Source organism: Folsomia candida, unplaced genomic scaffold (genome assembly GCF_002217175.1).
Source record: "Folsomia candida strain VU population unplaced genomic scaffold, ASM221717v1 Fcan01_Sc027, whole genome shotgun sequence".
Lineage (NCBI taxonomy): Eukaryota > Metazoa > Arthropoda > Collembola > Entomobryomorpha > Isotomidae > Folsomia > Folsomia candida.
Window position 1 is genome coordinate 428,385 of NW_019091219.1, and position 11,513 is coordinate 439,897.

General features: G+C 36.6%; 2 protein-coding genes across 2 annotated transcripts; both read right to left on the bottom strand.

Moving 5' to 3' along the window:
- Positions 1-974: 974 nt before the first annotated feature.
- Positions 975-3,184, bottom strand: LOC110859584 (chymotrypsinogen B). The gene is made up of 5 exons (XM_035859729.1): positions 2,962-3,184; positions 2,695-2,855; positions 2,321-2,460; positions 1,594-1,871; positions 975-1,196 (listed from the first exon to the last, which is right to left on the bottom strand). The coding sequence occupies exons 1-5, from the start codon at positions 3,017-3,019 to the stop codon at positions 1,036-1,038; spliced, it is 798 nt and encodes a 265-aa protein (XP_035715622.1). The 5' UTR covers positions 3,020-3,184; the 3' UTR covers positions 975-1,035.
- A 2,443-nt stretch (positions 3,185-5,627) lies between these two features.
- LOC118438898 lies at positions 5,628-7,945 on the bottom strand. Its single transcript, XM_035859742.1, has 4 exons — positions 7,727-7,945; positions 7,335-7,431; positions 6,721-6,812; positions 5,628-6,130 (listed from the first exon to the last, which is right to left on the bottom strand). Exons 1-4 carry the CDS (start codon positions 7,799-7,801, stop codon positions 5,894-5,896), a joined length of 501 nt encoding a protein of 166 aa, XP_035715635.1. The 5' UTR covers positions 7,802-7,945; the 3' UTR covers positions 5,628-5,893.
- Between the last annotated feature and the right edge of the window lie 3,568 nt (positions 7,946-11,513).

Here is an 11,513-nt window from a genome sequence, read left to right on the forward strand (position 1 = left end):
CGAAGTGATGTACAATGTGTTGGATAAAACGATGATCTAATGTTAGAATAATTAGGTTAGCTATTTCCAATAGCCTTTTCCATAACGGATGTTTATGATGCCGACTTTTATTGGACCTCTGCACAGTGTCAGCTCATTCTTTGCATTCCCATTCTTGGGAGTAGGATTTAGCACTTCCTTTCTATTTAGGTCAGACACTTTGGAAAGTGTCGTGAGGAACAGTTTCATACATTTATTAATACATATTTTATTACTCATGATGTCTATATAATCATGTTGCATGTTGACAATAAATAATCCGTCGATTGGCAACCGTCGTGTTGTATCGTTGTTCATTATTTACCACACCATGTACGAGATTCGCAACTAATTATTTCTACATTGGCATATTATTTTTATTTCCAAGTTTATGCAATATGCAACAAATATAAATGAACTGTGCAGAAAATGTGATAGATTTGAGGGGTAGGGGAGGGGACAAGGGATCCTACCCATTGTTAATTATAACAATGTTATAATTAACATGGAGCATGCACGACACAAAAGGGGGGAAGGGGGTCAAAATCCTTCAGCCACATGCTTTATGTACGACCCCTAATTTATTTGCCATTTCTTCATCAGCAACAAGGACACGGTTTGGGTAATGCAAAAATTTTGCGTGATTAAAGGCGTCCCTTTGTCGATGAAATTTGACCCGAATTTGATCATCAATGGTTTCAAGGAGGTGAGCTCCCTTCGTTTGACAAAACCCTTCCTTCCAGGCGCCTATTATCCGAACCGATTTCGTGTTCAAGATACCCGCCCTCGCTTAGCAGGTTGTCCCGACACTCTTGACATGGGGTGGGAAAGTATCGTCACTTGTATGTAGGAGCTTTTGCAGCATAGTGTGTGCAAAAACTGATGAGATCAAGGTCCCACGTCACCATGTTAAAGTTTCTGTGAATGTTTCCAATAAAAAACCACCTAATCTCGATAATTTTATTTATTATTTATATTTGTAGTTCAAAGAATGTTTATTAAGACGACATGAGTGAATTATCCGTCATTCGTGAAGAACTTGTAGAACCAGGCCACATTCGTAAATCCGGAAGGTATTCCCTGCGCGCAGCCCATGCCACTTACGTAGGAAGCCACACCCGCGAGACATTTTGAAGAACCAGTCCCACAAACTAGCGGGCCACCGGAATCGCCGAAGCCTGCGCAAGAAAAAGAAGCGGGATTTCTTGAAATATTTATTATACTAATTTTTATGCCCAAACTTGTAAATTAATTTGGCTTGACCTTAAACTTACTTTAGAGAAATTGTTATGTTGGAGGTAACAAATATTTGGTTCGTAAAAGTGTGGAAATAGTTTTTTAAGGACTGCATGGTAATAATTTTTTTAGAACAGCGGCAACAGCGGTAATATTTCTTTCACTGAGCAGCAACAGTTTAGCAAAAAAAATATATCATCCGGCCGTAAGATGAGTATTTACTACTATGGCGATGGATTGGTAATTACGACTGCTTTGGGTGTAAGCTAGCGGGCTTTACTTTTTTCTAACTTGCACAGCCACACTTAAATAAACCGCCTATGTACTCTAAATACTTACAAATGTCTTTGCCAAAAACTCCTCCCGCGCAGATCACATCTTCCTCTAGAGGTCCGTACGATCTTTCGCAAACTGGGCGGGAAACTATGGTCATATTGAGTTTTTGAAGGGGACCTTTCCACCTAATACCGTCAGGGTTTGTGCGCCCCCATCCAGTCGCGGTACAAACGGTGCCAGGCGCAGGCTCCACCTCACAGAGGGGCATTGCTTTGACCGCGGGGTTTAGTTCAAGGGGTTCCGTAACCGTTAAAATGCATGCATCATTAGTTTTGTAATATCTGTGGGGATACAATTCCAAGTTAGTAAGTAAGCATAGCAACGAATTTATATACTCTAAGGAACTGGGTATTACTATGTGACAATACCCATTGGTATTGATCTGGTAACGAAATAAACCTTATGTAGTATTAAATTAATACTAATAGGCATTAAATTGTGTACCACGCAGTACTAATTTAGTACCAGATCAGGGTAGAGTCACACAGCAATACCGGGTTTATTCATCTTTTGAAGACTGTGGTGACAAAGTGGTAGTAACAACTCTCCAATTAGGTAACAATCTGCAGCCCTGTAATGACTACGTGGAGATGATTACCTTACTGAGCATTGTTCATACAAATTGTTGCCAAACTGTGACAATAATTTCCACTAAGTTCATTTTGTTACCATGTACCATTAATCAAAATTGTTTGTTTGTTTGAAAAACGTTGAAAAAAATTATCCTTACTGATCGTATCCGTCATAAATGCGGGGACGATTAACGGATCTCCTTTGTTGATTGGGCTCACTGGAATTTGCTGCCACGTGTGCGCCCGCCACGACGCGAAGGTCGCTCCATGTCGTTAAATAGTCTTCACAGCAATGAGCCTAAAGTTAGTAGCAGATCGTTACATAAATCAGAGAATGACTACAATTTGTAGTTAAATTGACAATATTATCGTTCAAATGAAAATTTCATTGCTTCCAGTTACTTGATCCAATTAAGTACGTCAAAGAATTTAGTAATTTGGACATTATTTCAAGAATTTGGTAGTAAAGAAGCAACTCTACGAGGTTAGGATTTATTGCCATATTATGTATTTTTTCAATGTATGTAATTACCGCCGTTGCGATTTTTACATCGCTGAGAATCGTGCCGCCACAAATGTGCCACCCACGATCCTGGAGAGATATTTGATAAGGAAATTCGTGCGGCTTCGCGTCCGTGCCTCCTACTATTTTTCCTGAGGAATTTTCAGTTTCGGTTCGAAACAGAATGCTCCCTGAACAATGCAAGAATTAGTTTTATTGTATTTGTATTGTGTTTTTTTTATTATTTTTTACCAATTCGTGCTGTACATGAATTTGATAAAACGCGAACTAATTTACCTCGACAGATATCCACAGTTGTCAGGGAGAATATAAATAAAATTATTTTAGATTGCATGATACAAGTCGAAAAATAGGTGAAGTTTTCAAGGTAAAAACTTGTGTAAGCAAGTGAGATAGATGGTTTGATTGTAAAACTTTTTATAAAATGGGGTAAAATTACCCCACTTTTATAGTCGATTGTACGTGATATACGGCACGAGTAGTGTAATTACGAGATAACAAGATTCTTTTCTCTTGCCCGATAACAATGTCAACACCTGTTGCAGCTTTTTCGGACATAATGCCGAAAATAACTTGCCTGAAATTACTCACGTTCCGGGCCGATTTTCTTTTATATTAAATTGAATATGACGTTCAATATACGTGTCAAGAAGACCATACCTCTGGGCTTTTAAATAATTTAGTAGTAGTCTAACGTGACAATTATACATATATTTCGCTTATTTGGGGGATTTTTTGAAACGGCTATAAACAACAGCAAAGTATCAATTTTATGCAATTCTGTCATTTTTTATTTTTTCAAAATATAATTTTAATTGTAATTTCAATGCTGCACAATTTTCAATGGAAACATCTGCATGCGAATAAAGAGTAAACAAAATCATGCAGAAATGTTTGTCACATACATGTTTACAAATGCTTGGAAATTTGCAGAACTATGTACACTACTCCCAACAGCAAAGTAATGCTCATTTCTCACCTATTTGTGCAGATTACATAAATTTTGAATAACAATTTTGTTTGCACATTTCAAAATTTGTACAATAATTCTAAGCATTTTCCCTCATAAAAATACGTGACCCTGAACATGAAACTCGCATTGAAATATTCCTTCGGATCAGTATACATAGCGTGTGACGTATTAAGCAAGGAGTTAGTTTGAAAAAGTTTTTACAGCTACATACATTAACCATAACTTAAATAGGAAATTTATATTTGCAGAATTATTCATCTTCAATTCTGGAAATTTCGACACCCAAACGATCAACACCATGAGTATGTATGTTATGTATAACTCTATCCACCTGGTTATTGGTGGTCACAGTGGCTTCCCAACTTTGCGAAGCTTACGTACATAAGTAACCAACAAAAAATTTCAAAAATTGTAAAGAATCTGAACATTGTATTATTAAATTTGCAGATATCTTGTGATTACTGTGACGGACTCCAATGTGTTGCAGTTATCAAGGAAAAATGTGTCGGCATGCGAAACCGGCAGACAACGTCGTAACGGCGTGGCGTTCGGGTTATGGGCAATTGTCACAATATACCTAGTGGAACCGCGATTGCCACGTGTTTTGGAGATGGGACAACCTACAATTCTGGAAGTTACAAACACGCATCTTTATTGGATGCGAAGGGTCCGGGTTTCGAGTGCATGACCAATGGGTGGAAAAGGGGAGATGTACATCTCGTCCCTTGTACCCTTCAGGGTCGCTACCAAATGGGGCATGGAATTTTTCGACGATTGAATAAAAGGGGGAAAAGTCGGAATCCAGTTATCTAAATCTGGGGACAATGATATACATGTAAATTTGTTTCCCTGCAAGCGTAAATAAATTTGTAAAAATAATTAATGCTTTCCGATGAAATTTGAAATCATGCAATTTAAATATAATATGCAATGGGTATGAAAATGCTCAAAATTTGATGGAGAATAATAAAATATTACTGTATTTCATATAAAACCTAATTTACACGAAGTATGTAGTTTCAGATTGGTCTATTTTTAGCAAGAAGGAAAAAAGGCACACATTTTTACATGCCAAAAAGGCAATTACAATTTTGTAGGCTGAAAAACAGGACTGCCTGCGTTTTTGCTCTGCACACTCTGATTCTGACCATATTCTGATCATATTATTGACAGCATACATAAATCGATAGATATGGGTATAGATTTTCATCACTGTCAGGCCATTGCTTGTTATTTCGTAAGGCAAATAACAAAAATGTCAGATTTTCAGCGACTAAATAATTATCAATCCGACTCCGAAAACTCGGTTGAACAACCCCCACAAAGAAGCAAAAACGTAATCACGAATGGAAAAAGATCCAAACATTTCAAAATATTGAAGAGGCGAAATTACACATTACAACGGCACAGAAACTGATAATCCAGACAGTACATAAATTGTATCAAATTACACCATCAGTTTCAAATTTGCTGATTTCAAAATCATATACTTGGGCACGGCGGGAGAAGTAGGACTTCGATTTACGAACCTTAGGATTAGAGAATCCATGCAATGTATTCCACCAGCCGGAAATCAACCGTGCCAATAATATTGGTACCGTTGTACTCACAAAAATTACCTCTACAAACTGCAAATCTTAACAAAATAATTTCCTTTTCTGTCTCTCGAAATTCCGGTTTACGTTATTGCTGCTCTTTAAAGAGGTGCCCTTTTTAAATGGACTGAAACGATTATGAACGTCCCACTTTGTACAGATCATGTGCTACCAATTATGTTACAGCGTCCCAAGTAGAAGAATCACATTGTGACAATTGATATATCATATTTTGGACAGTGAATGACGGCAGCTTTTTGCAAGTTGACATAATCTTAGAAACTTGACTTTGCTGAAATGTGATTTTGGCGTTTATAACAAATCACGTTTATATTGCCAAATATCACACTCCTTGCACATGGAAATATCTGTCTTACTTTACAAAGTGAAATCCTCCAAATTATGAAGCGAAATCTTCCAAATTTTCAGTGCAACTTAATTATTTTTTCTATATTTTCTTAAGTTATTCTAAATCCTGTACAAAGTCAGAGAAGTTCGTGTGACGCATTCATAAATGATTTAAAAAACTATGTTAAATTCAGATTAAATTGAAGTTTCTTCCGATATCCAGATTTGTGAGGATAAACAATTGCATCCAAATGTTTACTTTCTTCCAACCTCTTCACGTTTTCCACAAGTGTCACACTCTCGCCGTGCAGAGATCCTCCACCACCAACTCGTCGACGAAGTGTTTCACCACGAAGACAAGGTACATCTGAATTCCAAAGAAAGCCGCGTAAACTCCGAGGAGAATAAGGCCACCCCCAATTTCCCCAGAGATGGCCAGGCTTATAAAAAAGGCCGTCATCCCGACCGCGATGAGGAGAAGGGAGACGTAATTCCAGTACAACCAGGGCAGTATGAAGCGGTGATTTCGCTACAAAAATAAAAACAGAAACGTTCAAAATTGGTTGCAATACGTCGGTTATGAATGAAAAATGACTTTTTCCATTTATTGACCTACAGTCGCCAAACTTTCTGAGAATGTTTATGGTCAATAGTAGGTCACGTAGGTCAAAGCATATTTTCTCATATTGGTCATATTTTCGGGTTTTGGGACATATTCATATTCCCGATCATATTTCGGGCTTTTTTCGTTCATTTTATCATTTTTTTGCCAAATTCTAAGACTTGGCAACCGAATGGACAGAAAATGACAAAAATTCAGTTTTCTCACAATGATTCATTGTGACAAACTTTCAGAAATTTACGTTCACTTTCGCCTAAGGTGATTTAATTCATCGGGAATGAATTAAATCACCCTGGAACTTGTTTAATTGGTCAAAATTGAACATTGCAAGAAAATATGTCAAAAAATTAAGCCAAAAATTTCAAAAATAAAGTCATTTTTATGGTAATATTTTGGGGATTTTTACGGTCATTTTTCATTAATATTTTGAGGTTTTTTCGGTCATTCATACCCGACGTCTGCTGATTTACAGAGGCCGGATGTAAAACCTGACTTACTTTGTGACACCCGTGCACTAGAAGGCACGCCAGGAGAAAGTATATCGCGGAAAAGGATATGTGGACATAACCCAGCGTGATGTAGCGACTAGCTGCAATTTATGAAAGGACAAATAATTATTCCAGTGGAATCACTCTGCGAACTTCCATATGTTATGTCATCATTTTAGTGAGTGGGTGGATTCGACCCTACTTCCATTTCCCTGGTTAAAATTCTCCATCCCTTACATTGAGGGGTGGGTGCTAAGATCGAAAATTTTTGATGACTTAATACATGGATAGCCACTCTGCGCGCTGGTTTTGAGCTACGAGAATGGAAAGAAGCGAAGATACATAAACTGTGTTTTAGGTTACTTAAGTTCATCACATGGAGTACATTAGCCGAATGAGCCGAATTATTATATTATTTGACACCGCTTGTTTTTATTTTGCAGTTTAAATTGTTCAATTTCTTATGATCTTCAAAATCAAAATAAGTAGTGTAAATCAAAGTAAGTAATAAAGTAATTCGGCTCATTCGGCTAATGTACGCAAGGCGGGCAACTCTTAAGTATGTAACTTGAAACGGAGTTTAATGTCAGCAACTAATAATAAAAATTATCAAGAATGCATACGATTTTCGTAGAAAGCCGGGTCCGTAATCTGATCGGGATGAATTACCATTAAGTTTACGGCTAACGAGTTGAAAATGATGAAAAGGATGCACCCCACCTAGAAAGAATTATTATGTAATTAATTAGAACAATGATGGATAAAACTCGTAAGCTTCGAGTTTTGAATATTCTCCCGCCAAGTAACAAATACTTTATTTTACAGTGTGAATACATAAATTCTAGTAATTTCTTAAATTCTAAGAATTTCAAAAGCAAAGTGTGACAGCTAAAGTGGGAATTTATCCCACAACTTCTCACTAAACCACCCTTAATACGTAAATGTTCGACATTTACGAGTTAATCAATTGTTTTCGACTTCACATTATGATATTTACGCATTTAGTAATTCTTACAATGTTGAAAATTCCGATGGCCAGCGTTCCCTGGCCGACTGAACAGCATCCACAGCAACACGTTTCCGTCGACATTTTGTCCTCAAATGTGCTAACAATTTCGTGTCAAAGAAATCCTAGTGTAAAATCTATAAATACGTATCTTAGAAATTTTCTATCTTGCGAATTATTGATTATTTGTATATAAAGTTAAGAGGAAATATGTAAATATTTGCGTGCTTCGGGTAGCCCGGCTTAACACAAAGTGATAAAAAATTAGTAGCCACAAAACCGTTTTGTTGCATAGTCTTCTAGTCAATGCGTCAATCATTTCCATGCCGACGTAACTGGGTGACAAAGACTTTTGATTGACACAACTACGCTACGAGATTCAGACAGTGATACATACGTGCAGGATAACATGTCGTGATGGGTTGATGCTAGTTAACATCATAATAATAATATTTTTATTGTTGAATAAAGGGATGTTTGCTCATGTTGGTATTCTAATGTAAATATTCAAGTTTATTTATTTCTGATGAATGATACTATTCTTTATCTCATTAGTTATTCTGGGTAAAATCCTACGTGCTTATAATTTCGTCGAGATATGTATGTGAATTTTTTTTCGCGCAGGCACGAATGCAGCATCTTTAATAAAGATGCCTTAAGATTCATTATGTAAATATTTATGTATGTATATTGGTCTACGATTGTTTTATGAATCTCGTCACACCTCAAGGTTGCATTTTTTAAGTAAGTGAGAGATTGTTTTGCATGTGAAACTTCTGGCGGGCAGTCGGGGGGAAAATGCACTGCAAATTTGGAAATTGAAAAATTTGCCAGCCTTGGGGATGCGTTTTCTCCTCTTTGTATGCAAACCTGCGCATTGGCAGGTATGTAGTTCCATTTGCAAATTTCATACTAATTATATTTCTGACCGATTGACACTAGTTTGGTTCAAATCCGTGAGTATACGTTGGGAGACCTCCATTATAAGTACCACTGCCTCGTTGGGGTCTATGACACAAATTACAGAATTGGGGGTGTCGAAAAACAACTCAAACTTTTAAAAACAAAAAAATAATGGAGATACAGCAGAAGAGATTTGTTGCTCACTCATCTTTTCCCTTCATTATGTTATGATTATTACTTACATATTATTGCACTCTATTAAAACCTTACAATTATTTAGTGCATATTTTGCATTAACATGTGTAGAAAGCGTGCTATATATGTATTTACTGGCTTCCTAAACTTGGTCCTGCACACGGAAAAATTACTGCATAAATATAAATATAATGCTATAAATGTTATTATTAATAAAATATGTTGTCGTGAACAAGCTCAGTATTTCATGCTAACTTTTTACCATGCGAATAATGGTTAAATCGATTAAGTTGTTCAAATAATAACTTGAAGGAACTTGAATTTTATTTATTTATTATTGCTGAGAGTGCTATCAATTTAGTTATTTTCTTCGCTTCTGTCTTACTAGAAATTTGTAATGAACCTCTAACGTACTAAAAATCTGAAAGTGTGTAATTGGTTGAGAAGGTGTAAAAAAAAAAAAAAACCTTTATTACAACCACGGGACCCCACGAATGGGCCATTACCCAGGGAGGGAGAAGAGTACCTGAGCTTGGCAGCGGGGAAAAACGAGAAAAACCCAAATTACACTAGAATTGTGTCATACATATCTTTATGTATCATGATCAAAGGGCGGATAAGTGTGTCCATAAATTCGGTAAAAGGTATGTATTTTTATGTGCTTCAAAAACCTGAAGATATGCAAATAAAAAAATGAGGAGAGGGCAGTTTATTAGAGTAACTAAGGACGGAGTGATGTACATATGTAGAGATTCACAAATCAAAACTAATTATGTCTACATAATATGTAATGTATGTACCTAACAATGAGCTTTTTATTTCCAAGTTTACACAATACGCAATAATTTTTTTACTATTTCTTCATCAACAACAAGGACACGGTTTCGTTAATACAGAAGTTTTGCGTAATTACTAAAAGGTAAAGGTAAATTGGTAAAGGCGTCCCTTTGTCGATGAAGTTTGACCCGAATTTGATCATCAACGGTCTCAGAGAGGTGATCTCGCTTCGTTTGATTTTACTCTGACAAAATCGCTCCTTCCAGGCGCCTATAATCCGAACAGATTTCGTGTGCACGATGGCAGCCACGGTTTCATACATGATCAAGGTCGACGCGGGTGTTTTGAATCCTTCCAGGAAGAGGGCAACTAGCTTCTTACTATCATGCGAGAAGACATGCATTATGATTGAATATGTAATTTACTAAACTCTAAAAACATTTAAATTAATTTTTTTTATTACAAGTTTTTAATTTTTTATTATAAAAAAATTGGAGCGTTACACTACACACTATCGCATTATTAGTTTATCTGATAAGGATAACCCTATGTAAAAGCACGAGCCTGGAATTAATGTTAATGAACGTATGTGTCCATATAAGTATTGAGTAACTCATACATACATATGTGGTGCCTATTAGCAATAATGCAATACCATTGCATGTTCAGTATATGTATTTTTGTTTAATATTCAATGTTATATTATTGAATTTAGTTAAAGAATGTCAAAAATAGACTCTGGGAATCAGTACTTGCATCAATTGTTTTACTTTCACTTTGATCTTATCGTAAGAAATGTTTGTATTTCAGGAAAAACATTCACAACTAACGGTTTGATGAAATCCTTATACAAATTGCTTTAACGGCGAAAAATCTACTTTAATCTTGAGTTTGCTTGGGGATACAAATTTGGACTTGGTTTCTGCAGTTTTCTGTTCCTTTTCCATTTCCTTCTAAATCGACAATGAAGAGAAACATTTCGAACATGAACAAACGAACCTTCAAATTTTAGACGAATCGGGGCAAAATCCTGTACCAAAAACAAGACAGCGCCTACGACAAGTAAGAAACCACACAGATAACACATGGTCTTCAAAGCCTGTAGGGTTACCGGGTTAGCTTCATCAAAAAATACTTCCTTCGGTAACCTGTACGGAGTTGAAACATGGTTTTCCTAAGCATATCACCCTTCATGGTACTTTTAATATGCGGAAGCAAGATGTTTTTTCTTTGCAGCATTGTCCACCTCTGGTAAAGGCCACCTTGCCAAAGCCGTCCTATTCCGATCGATACTAACGGAAAAAGCCACGTCCTCTTCATCATTAATGGCATAATTGAAAACAAGGGAATATCGTTAAATGATTTCACCCACAGGGTTCTCTTGGTTCTTAGGCCGAAAATGAAGTCTTCGACAAATGGTATTTCATCTAAAATGGCAAATGTTTCTGGTAACTTTCTTGTACTTCCATTAAAGTTGTATGTTTGTAAATTAGCAAGCTGGACCCCGAAAAGGAAACTATTTTTGGTGGGAATAAACATGCTGCTATGCAATAACTGGGTAAGCATTTTGTTCACATTTTTTGAATTATTTTGGTTATCAATTGAATCCCGTATCGTATACAGAGACATTGAGTTAAGGAGATCACCAACAGAGTAAATTATTTCGGTTGTGATTATTTGCAATTTTAAGCCTAACAGAGCACTGGTAGACCTGGGAAGTTCCGGCGGTGCGCTAGTAATTAGGGAGGAGAATAACGAACTTGGTAAAACTCGGTCCCTATCAAGAAAAAGAAGCAAATTGAACGAAATATTAAAATTTTCGAGCGTGGCATCATCCTCCAGATGTCACCAGCCCCGCCATACTGCCCAACCAGGCAGGCATACGTCCAAAATAAAGCAGTAGCAAATCGTTGTCTGACTG

What these genes read in the sequence shown, in the direction of transcription:
- LOC110859584 (XM_035859729.1), bottom strand. Translation starts at nt 3,019, where the DNA reads ATGCAATCTAAAATAATTTTATTTATATTCTCCCTGACAACTGTGGAT. An exon ending in ATTTATGACGGATACGATCA is followed by an intron (nt 1,872 to 2,320) that starts GTAAGGATAATT and finishes GTATCCCCACAG; the next exon opens with ATATTACAAAACTAATGATG. An exon ending in AGTTTTTGGCAAAGACATTT is followed by an intron (nt 1,197 to 1,593) that starts GTAAGTATTTAG and finishes TTTCTTGCGCAG; the next exon opens with GCTTCGGCGATTCCGGTGGC.
- LOC118438898 (XM_035859742.1), bottom strand. Translation starts at nt 7,801, where the DNA reads ATGTCGACGGAAACGTGTTGCTGTGGATGCTGTTCAGTCGGCCAGGGA. An exon ending in CCATCGGAATTTTCAACATT is followed by an intron (nt 7,432 to 7,726) that starts GTAAGAATTACT and finishes AATTCTTTCTAG; the next exon opens with GTGGGGTGCATCCTTTTCAT. An exon ending in CCCGGCTTTCTACGAAAATC is followed by an intron (nt 6,813 to 7,334) that starts GTATGCATTCTT and finishes CATAAATTGCAG; the next exon opens with CTAGTCGCTACATCACGCTG.